The sequence below is a fragment of the Alligator sinensis genome, unplaced genomic scaffold, assembly GCF_000455745.1.
Source record: "Alligator sinensis unplaced genomic scaffold, ASM45574v1 scaffold413_1, whole genome shotgun sequence".
Lineage (NCBI taxonomy): Eukaryota > Metazoa > Chordata > Crocodylia > Alligatoridae > Alligator > Alligator sinensis.
In genome coordinates this window covers 1276869-1295454 of record NW_005842308.1, presented here as the reverse complement: position 1 = coordinate 1295454, position 18586 = coordinate 1276869, and the positions used below count along the sequence as shown (strand labels likewise).

At 40.1% G+C, this 18586-nt stretch overlaps 1 protein-coding gene across 17 annotated transcripts in view; it reads right to left on the bottom strand.

Moving 5' to 3' along the window:
• Nucleotides 1-154: 154 nt before the first annotated feature.
• SUPT20H (SPT20 homolog, SAGA complex component) overlaps nt 155-18586 on the bottom strand; it is a 65289-nt gene continuing 46857 nt past the window's right edge. For 4 of the 17 annotated variants that reach the window (XM_025209801.1, XM_025209803.1, XM_025209802.1 and 1 more), the window contains 9 exons: nt 15445-15553; nt 15027-15194; nt 12927-13239; nt 11718-11872; nt 9164-9219; nt 7236-7361; nt 1866-1971; nt 1168-1295; nt 155-331 (listed from right to left, as the gene is read on the bottom strand). In XM_025209801.1, coding sequence (XP_025065586.1) covers nt 194-331; nt 1168-1295; nt 1866-1971; nt 7236-7361; nt 9164-9219; nt 11718-11872; nt 12927-13239; nt 15027-15194; nt 15445-15553 — 1299 coding nt within the window. In that variant the 3' untranslated portion in view covers nt 155-193. Of the gene's footprint in view, nt 332-1167; nt 1296-1865; nt 2086-7235; nt 7362-9163; nt 9220-9758; nt 9800-11717; nt 11873-12926; nt 13240-15026; nt 15195-15444; nt 15554-18586 lie in introns of those variants that run through there. The other 13 variants (XM_025209808.1, XM_025209812.1, XM_006028381.3 and 10 more) reach the window with 10 other exon arrangements.

The window sequence follows — 18586 nt, the reverse complement described above, 5'->3', positions numbered from 1 at the left end:
TCCTATTTTCCATAGGGTTGGCTTCCAGATACAGTTTACACACTTCAGTGTAATTTGAAAAGTTCATGTTCTTACCAGCGGTGTAAAACACTGATTTCTGAGCTTTCTTTCTTAAAAATAATTTGTTAAAATAAATTTTTAAATCAAAAAGACCTTTTTTTTTTTCTTTTTTTTAGATATAAAACTGCCAGGCTCAGGAGCTCGGAGGGGCTGGTGCACCTCTCTTCCTTTTACTTTTTGAGTGGCTGCCTGAATGTTGCTGATGTTGTAGGTGAGCTGCTTGTGCTGCTGCTGCTGCTGCCATAGCCGTTTGCTGCAAGAATCGCAACTGCTGCCGTGAGGGAGAAGGGGAAGGAAAAAAAGCTTGTTATATTAAATTGAGAGCTACCTTTGACCTCAAGAAGAATGACAGGAAAAAACAAGATGAGATAATTAAACTGAAGAAGCACTGGGAATGAGATCAACAAAGGAATATACCACAGACTAGGAAAATGAGTACAGTCAAGCAGCACCAGTGGCACAGAAGCCTGCTGAGGGCACTTTTAACATTTCCCAAGTAAACTTGGACAACTGGATTCAGTTTTTTGCCCTCTGTCTCTGTTGCAGTAACTGCAGTAACTCAGCAACTTCATTAAATGTCTTAGTTCACAAAAATACATGTTTTTCAGCTTAATATTCAATATGCAAAAAATATTGTCTTTTCCTCATCCATGCAACTGTATTTCTGTGCTAAAATGTTGCAATACCATACTCCACAAAAACATCTGGATATACAGCAATAGTTTATGAAAGGAATGCTTTGCCAGCGCTTCCTTCTTAACTCTACCTGTAGCTCTGCAGTTGGATTGAATTTAACTAGGTCCTTGGTACATGCTGTCACCTCAAATCCTAATGGCACCTGGCAGAGCTCATTTTAGTAACGTGCCACAAGCACTCCTTGAATGCTATCAAATCAGGAAAGTGATGGTTCAAACGTATACAAATACATTCAGTGCTCCAAGTTGAGAGAGAAATCAGTTTTAGAACTTGCAGTATTCGGTTTGCCAAAATGCAGCACTTGTTTTTAAAATCCTTAAAGGTATTAGTAAAAATCTAAAGGGCAGCAGTTTTGGCTTTGGAGCTGAGAATTGTATTTTTAATGCAATCGGAGTGAAGTTGCTGGATTACTTGTATCTGCTGCTGCTGCTGCAAGGCTTGTTGTTGTTGCTGTTGTTGTAAGGCAGAGGAGAACTGGAGTGTCTGCTGAGGAAGGCTTTGCCCAGGTCTGTTCACGGCAGAGCCAAGCTGAGACAACACTACGAAAAGGAGAAGAGGGAAAGCAGGCAGGTCAAAGAGGTTGGGTGAAGGTTTTTAGGGTTAGGAAAGAAAGACATAGGAACAGAGTGCAACAGAAACGGGATCAGCAGAATTAGTCTCAGAGTCAAATCAGAAACAGTGCAGAATAAAGTATACACAGTAAAGGCATTTGGTTAGTTAGAACATGCAATTAGATTATGAAGTGCTTGTGGACATGAAACATTGCTCATACTGGAGGTTAAAGCACAGATTAAACAGATGCTTCTTGATGAAGTTTGGTATAGAAGCTTTGTACTATTTTCATAATAATTGTCCTGAGATTTAAAGACAATATTTAATTCACTACACCTATCGCGCAGCAAGACAAAGCAGCAAAGTGCATGCTTTAAACTTGCGAGTCAGATACACTGGCAACATTTCTTATGTAAGCCACGTACTTTCAACGCTAAGTGGGTTGTTTTAACTGATGCAAGGAAAAGCTTTATATTAAACACCAAACTTCATTCCAGTATGAAATTTATCAAACCACATACTTAATATATCCACAGAAGAAATCTCAGCAAACATACCTGTTGCCTGAGGTTGCATAAAGTTCCCTACTCCAGTAAGATTAATCACAGCAGCTTGTTGCGCAGATAATGTCTGGTCTTGACTGCATGCACCTTGCTCAGACCCCTTGCAAAAATAAGTGTGATGCATAAGAACACTTAATTTGGGTTTGCATGATGTTTAATATTCCTTGTGCTGTGTATTCAACAACAGGTCTCACTCAACTTTCAGTTATGAAGCCTGTTTTACAATGATAGAAGATATTTGCCAGGATATTACAATTAGATCTTTACATTCAAAAGAATGCTCTGGTTTCCTCACAGCAATTGGTAGAAACCAGTTTAAACTAGTGGGGGCCAACCTTTTTGGCAGGTGTCTCACATCGATTCCCCTTCCCTTGCCTGATCAGCTGCTCTGCTTTCTGCTCTCAGCCCAATTCTGCTACAGTGCTGTTTGTCCCCTTCCTGGATTGCTGCGTACCATACATACAGGTTGCTTGTGCTACTTATGACACATGTACTGCAGGTTGGCCACCCCTAGTTAAGAGCCAAGTAATTAGCTGTTTTAGTTTGAAGTCATGCAGAAGGAAGGGTAAAGATGCATACTGTAGACCAGTGATTCTCAACCTGGGCCTTTCAGGACCCTGGGTTGCCTTGAGATCCTTTCAGGAGTGTTAGCAGGGTTCCATGCAATATTAGCACTTGGGTATGCATATATGGTTCGCAAGATAAACCTAATGATTTCAAATAATCTATAGTGTTAAAAAAATCTGAACTGTTATGGTCTTTCTGAGTTCTTTGCAACAGAAAAATTCTACTATAGTAAAAAAAAAAAATGAAACCAAGCTGGTATTTTCTGAAGGGTCTAAAAAAAGTTGAAAACCACTGTTATAGACTAGCTGAATCAACATAAACTTTAACAAACAACAGCTGACTTCATCAGATTTTGTCTGATATTTATAGATTAATGCTATCTGATGGAGTGAGTTCCTATGAAAGCTCATATATCTGATTCAGTTAGTCTATAAGATGCATCTTTACCCTGCTTTCTGCTATAGTTTAGTGACACATAGCACTTTATCTTCTCTTAGTCTCCCAGAACTACAGCTTCAAGCCTGGGTAGCACATGAACTTGTGAATACTTGGCCCACACGTGCCATAATTAGTAAGCTTAATTATGGACAGATCATTAACAGTCAAAGAGAAATCTGACTGAAAAATCTGCTTAAATTTTAAAATTGTGTTGCACTCACTACCTTTAATTCATAACAAATAGTAATATTCTGAAAAGTTTTTTTTTTTAAACAAAACAAATTAGCACATTTTGGATTATCCAATTATTATTCATTGGATTATTAAAACCTGATCTGATGAACCTGCTTGAAGGTCTTCTACAGCATTCATGTGGCTTGTAGTGTCTTATATCAGCACAGCCATGTCATGTATGACATGGTGTAAATAAGACTGGTTAAGTATATATTGCATGATTTGAACAAAGACCTATGAGACGTTTTATACGATAGAAAACCAACCAGGATTCCTGCTACAACTGTGAAGCCATTTGGAAAGAAGCCTTTTCTCTTTACCCCTGTTTTGGATTGCTCCTACAAAGGTCTACTTACTTGTTGTGAGGAAAAAGGGATACGTTGTTCCATATGTACATTACAATTGCTAAGAAAACCTCATCTTTGAATGGATATAGCTGTCTTTGAAGGCTTCCAAGATACTAATCTAGAGCTCTACAACATCCACCATTCCAGTTTCTCACAATAAATTAATAATGCAGCTTACAACAAAGCTTTTCACTGAACGTAGTTTTAAATAAAATGGTATTAGCCTTAAATGCTAAACAAGAAATTAATTAGGACTTAAATGCATGAGAACCTGAAGTGTGAAAAGGTAGCTACTTTTCAGTTATGCGTACTGAAAGCATTACTTATTTAAGATCAAATATCAGCATTCTAATAAAAACGCTGCTTGTTCTTGAAAAAAATTCTCTACAAAGATTAAAAACAAGAATTTTTAGGCGAAACAGACATTCCTGACACAGCCAAAAGGAGAGTTCAAAGTTCAATTTAGAATGGAATTTTTTTCACATTTCAATTCAATGTATTCTGATTTATTTCAGTGAAGATTAGTGATTTCTTAAAATCCAAATGAGTTTTAAAGTCAGGGTTACCAATCCAAGAAAATTCTTTTTAATGATAATCTGCAAATTTTTTACAGACAGCCAATCTTTTTTAATAATATTTTTTACCTAACATAAAGTGTGTGCAAAGTATAAAATTAGAGATTACAAGTGCAGCTCACAGGCACAAAGTACTTTAATCTCCTTCCCTACATCTCCAGAAGCCAGGGATTTTTAAAAAAATCACAGTATCATTTAACACAGACCCGCTGCAGCAGCAAAGAGCTGCTGATCCTCTCCTCCCCACTGCTTCTGCAAACCTCTCTGCACAGGAGGCAGTGGAATGTGCAGAGGGTGTGTGTGTGCCACAAGTTTGGTGGGAGGGAGGGGGAAATCTGAGCACAGGATGGGGACACTCCCAGCTCTGGACTCCCACCACCTTTGGACATATTCCCTGCCAACCAGGCGCACCCTTGTCTGCTCCTCTGCTGCCCAACTGCCTAAAAGCAAGTGAGGAGGAATCCCTTTTCCTGCACACGCAATAACAGAAACATTTCCAGAAATGCCCGGAAATCCCAGTAGGCAGCGTCAGGGAACCAGGGCTGCCAACCGTCTGCAAATTTTATAGACATCGAAGTATCTTCATGGATCTTATGGACAATACTAGAGGTGCACTGATACATTACTCTGATATCGAATTGGTACCAATATAAAGAAAATTGACCGTATCAGAAATCGGCCTGATGTGGCCAATAATTTGGCTGATAAATGCCCATGCATGCGCACAGCCTCAGCGCAGCACATAGGCAGCAAGGAGCACAGCCCAGCAGCTTGGAGAGCTGTGTACAGCTGGTAAGTCTGTTGCAGTGGAAGGGGAGGGAAGAGGGAAGAGGCGTGGGGGAGCAGATCAAGGCCCCCATGGTGAGGGAGCGAGTGGGGCTGGGGCAGGCGGTGCCCAGCCAGGGCAGGGCGGGGCAATGAATGGAGCTGCAGCTCATCAGACGGGTGCAGGGAAGTGGGGGATGGTTCCCACCATTGCATGCACCCCTGGATCTGTGTGAGGCGCAAGCAGGGTGGGCTGCAGCTGTGGGCTGCGTCAGGCTCTTCCCAGCACACGGGGGGTGGGTTGAGCCAGGCATGTGCTCAAGACAGGCAGCAGGAGCGCTGGGAGGGGGCTGAGGGGGGCTATAGTGAATTTTGGGGTGTCCGCCGCCCCCCACAGCCCTCCTCCCAGTGCCACCACTGCCTGCCCCAAGCGAGTCTGGCCCAGCCCCAGCCTGCTCCGTGCAGATCCAGGGCAACAAAGCCCCCCGTGTCCTCCAGGGGTGCATGCAGCAGTGGGAGACCTGCCTCCCAGACAAGCTATGGCTCTATCCCATGCCTGGCCTGCCCTGGCTGGACAGTGCCTGCCCCAACCCCTGCCCCACCCCCACTCCCTCCCTCACCGCAGAGGCCTTGATCTGCGCCCCCTCTTCTTCCACCACAACAGACTTACCAGCTGGACACTGATCTTCAAACTGCCAGGCTGCGTATCGGAAATCGATTGGTATCGGCCGATATGCCTCCTAAAAAATTGGCTATTGGTGCATGCCTAGACAAAACCCATTTTTTAACAAAAGATTGGCAACCCTGGTTATATTGTTCAATAAATGTGCAGATGAAATGAACCACCAGGTTGTAACTCTACTTTTTTTGGTTTATTCCTAATTAAGACAAAGTGGGTCTCTACACGAGATGCTTTACTGCACACTAGAATAATCTAATGTGTAGTAAAGTGCCACTCTCTATACATGCACAGCAATTACTGCACAGTATATTGGTTTAATATGCAATTTTCTAGTACCTGTAAACAGGTACTAGAAAAATGGTGTATTAACTAATGTACCATACTGTACATGTAGACAGTTCTCCCAGCCATATGGAGATTGGGACAGGTCCCAATTTCTATGTGGCTGGGAGGCAGATGCCTGCCCAGCAGGGACAGCTCCCTCCACACCAGCTAGACTGATCATCCCCCAGTTAGGATGGAGCTGCCCACTGAGCTGAGACTAGGGTGGTTTTGTTTTACACTGGATCATCCTATTTTAAAACCCTTTGACCCCTGTCTATTTCTAAATGAGGAACGGACTGCAAAAAGTCCTGTTTTTCAGTTCATTGGTAGAAATACATCAGTCATTTGTCCTTGCGATTCTATTGGCTATGCCAATAGAAGTAGGTGGTATGCATCCAGGAGGAGCAGGGTTCGAGCCAGCCAGGGAGGAAAGGAAGATGGGAGGGTGTGGCTTTTTGTGGTAGCCTCACCCCTTGCTGCTGATTGGCTAAGGGACCTGGTGGCCTCACCCCTCACTGCTGATTGACTAAGGTGGCGGTGGACCCACCCCCATCGCTGATTGGCTGAGGGGGCCAATGATCTCTTCCCCCTCTCAAGGGGATATCCTTTATTCTGCGGATCTGTCAGTGGCCACCCTAGCTGGGACAGCTCTACCCCCACCCTCTGGAGCTCAGGGCTAAGTCCCTGTGCCCCTTGCCAGCCTGGAGCTGGCACTGAGGGATGCCTGGGTCTTCCCCTGGCTGCTGCAGGGGAGCAGAGCAGGCCTGGAGCAGCCCTGGATTGGGCTGCTCCTGTCAGGCTCAATTAGCTCCCGATGAGGGCACACGTATCAGTGTATGCTGCGAAACACTTTAATGAGTCTGAATTTTCTGTGCAGAAAATTCAGGCACAGTAATTGCACATGTGGATGTGCCCAGTAAGTCTTACTGGAGCTCTTAGGATCAAAGCAGAGTGTAATATTTTATCTCAGTATCATCACGATTCCAAAATTTCCTTTCATAATCATAGTAAATTAAGAAATTAGTTTCTTCTAGTCCTCTGTCAATTAAAGTGAGCTACAAACTAAGTACTTAGTGAAGAAAATGTCAAATGTTATCATTACTTTATGTGAAGAATATTTAAGTTAAAATCTGATGTTGGTCAGGCAGAGGGTCTTTATAGGCCTGAAAGGCCCTTGGCATAATGAAGTAACACAAATTCTTTTTACAAGATCTAGGAATAGAAAGAAAAATGATAAATTACTTTTATGCACTCCAAAAATGACATACCCTGGACAGTTAGTAGATCAGTATTATTCCTTCTCCCTTCCTTTAAACAACTACTCCAACAGACCCTATATCTGAATAGTGTCATCATCATGCAGAGTAAACTGTATTATTTGACACCCTTTCAAAGGACGTATACAATTGTTCAGACAGCAGTTAGGACACACCTGTTCTCCCTGTTGTTGAGGACTAGAGGTGGTAGGCTGTTGTGACTGCTGCTGTGGAGAAAACTGTGATAGCTGCTGTTGCTGCTGCTGCTGGAGTGGGTTGAAAATAAGTGAGCCACCTGGAAGCTGTTAAAGATTAAAAGAAAAGGCATAATTCAAACACTGACAATCTTGATATTCTCTCTGAATGAAGACAAATATAGATATAGGCATCATGTACTATTTGTAGATACTAAAGAATAAACAATAATGAATCCTGTGTACAAATTGCTACTGCTTTATTTTAGACAGGAATGTGTGTGTTCATTCTACCATTTAAATAAAATCAGGCAGGTTTTACATATCTCTAAAAATGTGGTGTAACAAATACACTTAAAATTGAAATATTTTATTAATTTCATGTTTAAAACAGTATATTTCATGTGGCTATGGCTTTCCTATGAGTAATCTATAACATTTGATACAAGAAGTATTAATAATATATGGGGCCCGATATTTTTCAATTATATAATTTTACACGATTTAGTATAGTGACTTCAACCAAGTTATGCTTGAATTATACTAATTTGAGAGGAGATTCAAAACCATAACCTAAGATTAGATTGGGAGTATTGGAAATATAAGCATTTTACCAATATTCTGATAACTTTGTATCCATATGTACACACACACACTTCGGCATTTACAATTAAACTCCTAAGAAAGACAAGAAATGTAAAAAAATAGCATTCCAAAAAGTAGCCTCTGTTTTCATGGTTTTTGTGGATTGGTTTTACTGCAGGTACAAAGTTTCATATGGTTTGTAATTTAGGTATTACAGCAGAAGAGCAGTAAGCTACAAAACTAATTAAAATGGGAAGAGTAAATATATCCCATATGAAATTGTTAATATTATGTTCAGACACTCGACTTCTGCACATGCAAAGTGCACTGCATATAACTGTGCAACTATATAATAATACTTTTTAAAAAATTTAACTTATTGGACCAGACTCCTCTGGTTTGCTAACTCTACTGCACTAAGTGGCACAAAGTGGTCTTAAAATGGGTACCAGAGTCAGTGAAAAATTCATATACATGGGGGAAATTCTGGGGCAGAAGCCACGCCACCATGTTCCTGGTGTGGAAAGAGTACCGGATTAGAAAAAGAAGCAACCTAGAGGTGATGGGAGTGTGTGTGTGGGTGGGTGTATGAGCATGTGCATGCATGCGTTCACGTGTTGGACCATGTGACTTAGGATGTGGGAACCAGAATTAGCCCCCTGATGGCCCTTCCTCTTTGCATCTAACTTGAGCTCTGGATTTCTATTTTTTGTTTAAAATAAAGTATCTAGTTATTCAGGGGCTGCCAACCCCTTGCTTGGATGAACTTCCACTCTTGCACAGTTTGTTAGTTCTGCTAGCTGAGCTTGTAAGTCCCCTGAACCAACTGCACTAAGATGTGTGAGCACTGCAACTTCCTTAGTACTGCATCTGTAAGTGGAAGAAAGATTTCTACCCCATTGTTTATTTTGCAATTTTCCTAGAGTCATAATTTTAAAAAAAGCATTTTCAATTAAAGGAAAGGTGAATTCTTAAAAAAATAGAAGCCTTTGTTATTGTACTTAGACACTTGGCTTCCTCTTTCCAGCATTCTTATAGTTTGCTTTGTCATTAAAAATACCTGATTTGTTGTTAATTAAAGAAGCAGCCTCTGGTTTCATGTTTTTTGTGGACTGGTTTTATTGATTTTTGAGGCACCCGTTTTATTAGCATATCCAACTGTTTGTGTTAAATATTCAAATTAAAAGATGATACGCTGCACTAAATGGCCTATCTCTGAACCACTGATTCCATGATACTGGGGGTCTCTGTGACCAAAACCACTAATCAACATATATATATATAGAATAATATGCAGAATTATTTATATTAGCATGTTCAGTTACCTGTAGTAGATTTAAAGGCCGAAGACTGGAAGTATTTTTTAAACCAAAAGTGCTGCCTGTTAAAAACAAGTCTTTTGATTAATAGTCATTCATTACTTAGTTACATACATTAAATATAACAAGCTAACTGAATTATTTCTGAACATTCAAACCTACAAAATGGCAAGATTAGAGTGTTTCATTTTCCCCACAGAACTGAACATTTCATAGTTCTCCCCATTTTGAGACATGACTAAATAGAAAAAAAATAGCGTTAAACCTGATATCGTGAAAACACTGTAAATACTTTATGGGTATTTACATGTCACCAAATGCAGCACACGGTTAGATTTTGCTGCTACGTTGCCATAGAGGTGTGCTATACTGGGGGAGCATGCCACTACGGCAATGTAGCTGGCTATCACATGTAGATTCACGTGATCACTACATTGCCGTAGCACACCATACAGCAACTTAGTACATTGCTACGTCACCGTAGGGCAATGTGCACGCATGCCCTATATGAACAACAGAAGAAAGAATGTAGACAGTATCAGTGTATGTTCTGCAGTTCTTCCTGTGTTTTAAATACCATTCCAGTTTGCACAGAACTTACCAAAATGTCTGAAGTCCCACTGAAACAGCAACTACTGATAGCTACTTTAGAGAGGGGAAATATTAAAATACTGCAAATTATAATGCTTTTTTTGAGGATACGAAGTTCAAATGCACTTTCAATAGGAAAGATTTTTATATTATTTTTGATACTGTCCCACACAAAATTCTTATATAGGCAAACCAAGAAAATATGGTCTATATGAAATCAGTATATGGTAGATACTTTAAGGTTCAAAAACCAGAGTCAAAGTGATTACCAATGGTTTGCTTTGAAACTGGGAAGGTATTTCAAATATAATATTGCAGGGGTCTGACCCAGACCCACTTCTCTGCAACTGTTTCATAAAAAAATTACTTGGACAACAGATTTGTGAGGACACTGATGGATAATGCCATGCCAGGAGAGACTGAAAGCACTTTGGGAGACTGTACTGAGTTCTGTTCCAGTCTTGATAACTGAAGAAAAGATCCCAAATCATTAAGAGAGACAGTGCAAAGTAATACAAATCAAATAAACAGATATAAGATGGTGAATATTTGGTTAGGCAGCAACAAATCTCTAGGGGTTAACAGCAGGTCACAAACTAAACCTGAGTCATCACTGTGATGCTTTTGTAAAAAAAGGCAGAACTCATTTTGGGATGTTTTGATAGGAGTGTGGTATGTAAGATGCAGGATTTGTCTTGCTGTACTCAATGCTGGTGAAGCCTCAATTGGAGCACCATGTCCAGTTTTAGGCAGCCCACTTTAACAAAGATGTGGCCAAATTAGATATGGTACAGAGGTAAGCAATGAGAATGAAAAGAGGTTTGGAAAATATAATCTGTGAGGAAAAGTTGAATGAACTGGGTTTAGTTCAAAAGACAGGACACGGTAGGGCGCTTTGACAAGACAAGAGAAAAGGGGTTTAACTTGGAGCAAGGCAGATTTCAGTTAGACATGAGGAAAAACTTTCCAAGTGTAAGGCAGCAGAGCACTGGAACAGGCTTGCTAGGGAAGCTGTAGACTCCTGTTCAGTGGAACTTTAAAAAAAAAAAGTTTGGCCAATGTCTGCTTAGGGATGACCTATGTATATGTAAACCTGCCTCGGTGTAGATGATTGGACTAAATCTCTGGATGCCCCTTTTAGCCAGACATTTCTATGACCCTGAGATCAAACAGATATTTTCAAACAAAACGGTTTTGTTTTATCTTGTGAATAAAAGGTTCAGACACTAAAAATTCAGGGGATGCTTTAATGCAGGGTTTCGCAGCCTATGGCCAGCAGGGTGGACTCAGTCCACAGAGCCATTATATCTGGCCTATGGACATGGGGCTTTGGAGGCATTCAGTGGCAGGAAGTTTGGCTGTGGTCACTTTCCCCATGCTGCAGCAGGAAGAAGCAGTGACTGCAGGATCTCTCCAAATGCTGCTGCAACTAGATGTGGCGGCAGCAGCAGTGGCCATGTCCCAGTGTCCACTTGCCTGCCTGCCTCAAACCCGAGCTGGATCCTTCAGGCCTGCAGCCTGAAAAGGTTGCCAACTACTGCTCTAATGAATAGCAAAGCATGTTGATTTTTACAGTAATCTTTTATGGCACCACTGAGCTAACGTATTATAATGAGACAATGCACAGTGAAAGATTCAAAACCTTAGGAAGCCAAGTGTGGATCCTCTTCCTTACATTTTGGGATGCCTTTTCATTTAGTAGTCATGACCACTATAGTTGCTGTTGAGATTGGAAAGCTGACTTCATAAACTCTCTTGCTAGGTGTTAAACATGCATAACCAGGCATACATTTCCCTAGCCTACACTTCCAAGATTACCTGACCTAAGGAATAAGAATATAGATATAATTCCCAAATCCAAGTCACTGAATGTCAGGTCTGTCCATCCACTGCTCCAACCAAATACATGTGTCCACTGTTTTCATATTATGGTTTCACAGCTGTCGCTACCTAATTGATTCATACTAACCTGCTTGAGAGGCAGACTGCATTGCAGCTGGCAGTGCATTTGGTACCAGACCTCCTGATGGTAATATGCCACTCAGATTTATACCTGCAGGGGCTATGGCACCAGTATTACATCCCAGCATGGTGTTTGAGCCACTCATCAATGTCTGTGCTCCGCTGCAGAATAGGAAAGAACACACATCAAATCCAAGTGACACAAAGGAGAATGCAATCCACCTTGTGACAAAAGAGCTCAACTTAACAGTTCACTCTAAGTGAGCTAGCATTCAAAATGACTGATCAGAATTACATTAATAACCATTCTGTTTAGTAACCCATCAAAAACTACATGACATTTACACTTTAAAAATAAAATTAAATGAAATTCATTGTTTAGTGTGAAATATGGCATAATACCCAGATATAAAGGCACCTTAAAATACATAAGGGCCATTCTGAAGTGCTCAAGGCTTGAAGAACACGTGTCCAGGATATACTCCTGTTCTTTGCACACAACTTTCACTGATATTGATGTTCAAGGGGAGAATAAAAAGTGCATGTTCTTTTACTGTTTGCATTGTCTCTTAAGAGTAACACAACCACAAGCAAAGCTTTACTGTCCTAACACATAAAAAGAGCAAGCTCATGTTTTCCTTTAGTCAGTTTAATGTGTTTGTAGTAATCCTAGTTGTTGCTAAATAGTTTGGGTGGAAAATCCATATTCCTGAAACTGCAATGACACATTCTGAGCATATTTAAAACTTAGAAATATAAAAATGTTTACTGGAATTAGCCATAAATCAGATACAACTTTTTACATATTTTATATAGACAGAAAATGAATGCCTTTTACTCATATTTTTTTACTCAGAATTTTGTTTCATTTTTCTTTTTGTGCTGTTTGCATAGTTCATGTTTTCTCACATAATGATGGATAAAAAGACAATTTTCACATGAGGAAGTATAAAAACAAAACCTTAAGAGCTACAATTTTATCAGCACTATTGTAATTAAACAGTGCATCTAAAAAGTAGAGTTTACTCAAGAAAGGTCTTAATTTTGTTTTCCTTTTCCTTTGATATTCTAATAATAGGTTTATTATATTTTAAGAAACATAAAATTGTAGTTGTGGTAACTTCAGAGGTGAAATGATACAAAATCTCATTTAATGAATATTCCTGTAAATTAACATAAAATATGTTACCAAATCATTGTAATAAACAGAACTCACCAAACAGAGCCCACTACATTGATGAAGTTAAGTCCTGCAGGGTTTGCCATGACCTGGGTGGAGGCTGTTCCTGTAGTAATGGATGTTACCATGGTGGAAAGAGGAATGGTCATTACAGGCAATGCCTGGCTCAGTGACATTTGCTGCTGAGCAAACGGGGTTAACAAAGTGGGCTGAGGGGTGAAGCCTGAATCTTGGGGAGTAGGGGTGGCAGAAGGGGTAATAGGAGTTGAGCTCTGAGCATCAGGAGGGTGTGGGGTCGATGAAGGGGTGTTGGTTGGAGTAGGAGTAGATGGTTTAGGAGTTCCAGACCCTGCTCATTGAGAAAAATAAAAAGCGCTAGTTTGTTATAAAAGGCCAGCCAGTCCTTTTGTAAAATAAGGTTAATGGAATCTTATTTAGCACTGACAATTTGTTCCATTTTTTTAAACTGCAAGTGTTAATTTCTACACATGACACATGAGTGTGGCAGCACTTGCTCATTATTAAGGATGCAGTATATCACACAGAAACCCCATCGCCATGCTTAACTCTTCAAATAGGACACAAATTTGTATTTTCCATTAAAGTTTTGAAAATTTACCGAACACTAAATCATGACACTATTGGAAATATTTAAGTCAAGATAGAGAAATTTTTCCAAGTGACCATTTTAACCCAATTAATTGTTACAATGTCAAACATGTATGTACTACCTGCATAATAGCACCATGTCAAAAACATATCATGGAAAGCAACAGATTCGACAAAGAACAGATACTATTTTCAGGAATCAAATGGGGTCAATGGCTACCACCTAAATTTTGTCAAGTAGATACCTAAAACTAATTTGTCAGATTTTAGTCTAATCAAAAAAAGAGAAAACAAACTCAATGCTTTTGCAGGAGATAATACTGCATCTTTAAAAATTACTGTGTAATTCCTTTGGTTTAAATGTAGAATGTATAGCTAAACTTGTTGTGAATGCAGTATGCACAGTTTATCAATAGAAGAAACAAAAAAAAACCAGAAAAAAACCCAAAAGCTCTTGAGGTGTGTTCTTTTTTTAGCTTTCATGTCCTGCAGAAAGAAAGGAAAGAAATGTGAATGTCCAGATGCTGTGACCAGAGCCTTATTTATAGTAACAACTGTGCACAGTAGATTTACATACTCCATATCAGCAACATAAAAGGTGTGTATAAAACTGATAAAAAAATTATAAAAGTTTTCTTATGTTTTTCTTTGTGCAAAACAAGAAGGCAGAAAAATTACACCTTTTGAGCTATCCGTATTTACAACTAATGCAAAAACCACATTATAATACTGTGCAGCATACTGAATGCTCAGTATACAATTATTAATAAAAACCCCGTGAAAAACTATAGCTGTGGTTTCTCTCCCTGTACAAATCTTTTCATGAAATGTCTTGAGACGCACAAGTATTTTTAAAATTGTTCATGATCTATGCCTGTAATTATATTCTGTCATTGTTAAAAATCAAACATGGATGTCACTCATTTAGAAAACTACATTTTAGCACCATATATTATGGTGCTATAATCATCAGCAGCATCATCACCACCACCACCACACTTGTAATCAGCAATGATTTGTAAAACAGTGTAGGAGTGTTTTAAAAAATCATCTTAGAGTTTATTGTATCACCACCTTGGGACTGATCAGGTTATATACATACACAGAGATACAACTGCACCAGCTCCTATGACATTTAAAAAAAACAGATGCTTAAAGTATGTAAATGCAAATTGATCTAATGTACTATTTTTACACTGGAGGAAAGAACTACACTTTGGAATTTTATCTTGTCACATTAGCTATCAGGCTTTTATAAAAGAGAAAATCATACTGGTTGCATAAAATGTATTAAAACGTATACACAAAGGGTGCATACATATATATATATACAGAAAAACAAACACAATTACAATAAACAGAAAGTACATACAATCAACAAGAGACCTGCCTGAAGCTCTGCACAACTTATACAGTTTAGAGTACACTGTACATTTAAGTTTCACCATTCCATGGGTTAAGAAGTTATCTCAAGAAGCATTTATGCAAAAGTCTAAGATTTAATGGAGAATTTAGGTCGTGACTCACTTTGTGAAGAACTTGCAGGAGACATGGCAGCTGGAGAAAGCATGCTAACTTGACTAAGATCCATAGATTGTTTCCGAGAGAGACTGGGAGGCTTAGAAGGAGGAAGAGGAGGAGGAGGAGTTGGGGACTTTAGGTGGCCACTTGACTGCTGTGGACTAAAAATATTACCTGAAAAAGCACAATTTGCATGTGTTACAGTTCTATGGAGAGAGGCTAATTAGAACATTATACAAATCTTAGAACAATGCTTTCTAATCAAAAAGCAGTAAAAGCAGCTTTGAAAATACCCCATCAATTACAGGAAGACGATGTTTCGCTTTTTTAACTAAGATTTTGCTGAAGTAATGAAATCTCATACTTTAAAAGAGGGGAAACACAAAGACCAAAAGTCAGGGGCTAAAAGCTAAAAAATATTTACCTGAAGAGCTACTTCCTGAACTTGAAGGTAATTTGATCGGGGGAGGTCGGTGCTTCACACCCTTTCCCAATACTGAAGACTGAACAGAACCTGACAAACTTTCTGGCTGCTAGGAGTAAAAAAGAAATTCAGCAAGTATCAGCACAATCTGAGATTGCATATATTTGACAAAAATAATTAAATCAGTACACTTGTTAGAAGTCTCAAGATCATGACAAAAGAGGCAGTTCTTCAGGATACAGTCTTGTTTTAGGGTCAGACATTAAAGCATGAGTTTTGAGGCTCTGCAGATAAAGTTTTCAAGCACAAAAGGCCTCCAAGACTGGGGTCAAAAGTAAAACAAAGTTAAAAAGAATTGGACATTTTATTCCTTTCTTTTTAGTCTTAAATTTGCTCTTTGCTACTTCTCATAAGTGCAAAAACTGCAGTTATGCTCTTGCAAGAAAGGAAAACTTGCTTTTACCTCTAAAATTATTTCATTTTTTTCATCTGTCAATCCTGATCCCCTCTGGACTTGCGGTACAGAGCCAGATTTCTTGATTTTGGGTATAGGACCCAAAATTCTTTGGTGAATTCTGGCTTGATAAGAGTATTTCCATTAATTCATCAATCAGGATTTCACTATCATATTTGAAAGAAAGATGGTCTGTCTTTTGTTTCATAAAATACTCTGAGTTTCTTTTTATGATGAATTAATGAAGTTGAAATACTGCCTTACATTTATTTATATGTATAGTTCTCCTTTACAGTTGGCAAGGTTTCTAGAAGTCAGCTGTAAATGCCATTAAAAACAAACCCTACTAGTTCCAATTGTTTTAGGGAAAATAAATTTACAGGCATAGCTAAATACTTATTTTACTTGCATGAAGTATGCATTCAGAATATAAGTTATATCATAAACAAAATGTCTCTTTTTTCAAATTCTCAACAATCCTAAGACTCACAGAATGGAATGCCAGATAACTTTTTTTTTTAAGTTCCATTTACCTTTTACTTGTTTCCATTATAATTAATTACAATTCTTTTCCTCATTTTTAAGGAAGTCAAAAGAAAATTAAATCTACCTTCTTCAGTAATGACACAAAACAACTTGTGAGCTGTGACAATAAAATGAACCCAACATTCAGGATTGTAAAGCAATACAAATATTTGCAGTTATAAACATAAAAACCTTCGAATAACATGTCCACCATGTCTCAAAATGTTCTGACAAAAATCAACTTATAAAAGTTTTTCATAAAAAAATTGTAGAAGACCCCCTTGAAAGTTTTTGAGCTGATTTATTGTTCATTTGAAGTTCTTTTCAAACTGAACAGACATGCTGAGAGCTCATGCTTCACTCTTTTTGTCTATATTACAAAGTAGGGGTGTGCAAAACAGGCTAGGCTGTATTCGATTCAGATTTGGCCCAAATTGGTGACAGTGATTCAATTAGTTGATTTGGATCACTGTTTTGATTTGATTCAACCGAATCCGAATCTGAAGCAGTGATTCGGCCATAGACACAGCTTTAAATGTTTTTTCTACAAATGTCAAGGTACCAGGCATGGCTCATGAATACTGCAATGGTGGGGCGGATGGAGCGTCCCACAGGAGCGCAGGGGGCCCCCCCGCATGCTCAGCAGCGAACCCTGAAGTGGACCCTGGTTCACTTCCAGGTTCGCCATCAAATGCACAGGGACCCCCCGGCGCAGAAATTGGCTGCGGGGGACCCCAGGTACCCCTCCAGACCCAGGAGGCACCTGTCGCTGAGCCAGGGGGCAGGGGAAGGTCCCCTGCACACTCCCCGGCAGATCTGGAAGTTGACTGGAAGTGCTTCTGGTCGACTTCTGGGTCTGCGGCCGAGCATGCTGGGGACCCCACCATGCTCCCATGAGATGCTCCATCCGCCCCAACATCTCAGCATTCATGAGCTGCCTGGTACTTGAGGTATGTAGAAAAAACATTTAAAGCTGTGGCTATGTCTAAATCACCGAATCTTTCCGAATCTCTCCAAAGGGGAGGGTTCCGATTTGATTCAGAGAGATTAAAGGGTCTCCTGATTTGATTTGGATTCAGAGATTTGGCCACCAAACTAGGCCAAATCTCCGCCAAATCGAATCAGCGACCGAAGCTATAGAGTACGCAATGCTGCAGGATCACAATTCATAGCACAGCTTAAAACCTTAAAGACTCTGGGAACCTAAAGACAGACACCGTACAGCCACATGTAGTCCCTCTATGGTATACAATTGTGTCAGAAGAAAAGTGTGGAAAGAGCACAAACACAGCTGTGTTGGCACAACCCCTGGTGTGGATGCAGCTTTGCTACTGGAAGGTGGCTTGTGTTGGCAGAGCTGCTCTTCAGGAAACCAAAATAAATCTAAGAAAAAAACCCCCTCCTTCAGCAGTCTATACTGTGTCTACGCCAGGGGGCTCTAGTGCTATAATTAAAGTATCAGCCCCTCTGTAATACAGAAAACCCACATCTTCTTCCTTAAAAAAATCCCTCCAGACAGTGTTGAACGATAACACCAATATTAGCAGAAATTCTAAACGGCTAGCTGGCACAAAAAAAAGGAGGCCATTGGTATGCTGGGATCAATCTAAAACTCTCAGAGGATATAACCTAATGCTAGATTTTGGGCCGTCAGAACTACTGATATTCATAGTAGAGGTGCACTGATACATCGGTCCAATATTGGATCGGTATCGATATAAAGAAAATTGGCTGTATCAGAAACTGGCCTGAAGTGGTGGATAATTTGGCCGGTAAATGCTTGTGCATGTGTGCAGCCACAGCAAAGCACGCAGGCAGTGAGAAGCAGAGCCCAGCAATGTGCAGCTGGTAAGTCTGTTGTGGTGGAAAGGAAGGGGGGAGGGAAGGGGTGTGGGGGGTGCAGATCAATGGCTTTTGTGGTGAGGGAGTGGGCAGGGGCAGGCGCTGCCTAGCCGGGTGGATAATTTGGCCGGTAAATGCTTGTGCATGTGTGCAGCCACAGCAAAGCACGCAGGCAGTGAGAAGCAGAGCCCAGCAATGTGCAGCTGGTAAGTCTGTTGTGGTGGAAAGGAAGGGGGGAGGGAAGGGGTGTGGGGGGTGCAGATCAATGGCTTTTGTGGTGAGGGAGTGGGCAGGGGCAGGCGCTGCCTAGCCGGGGTGGGG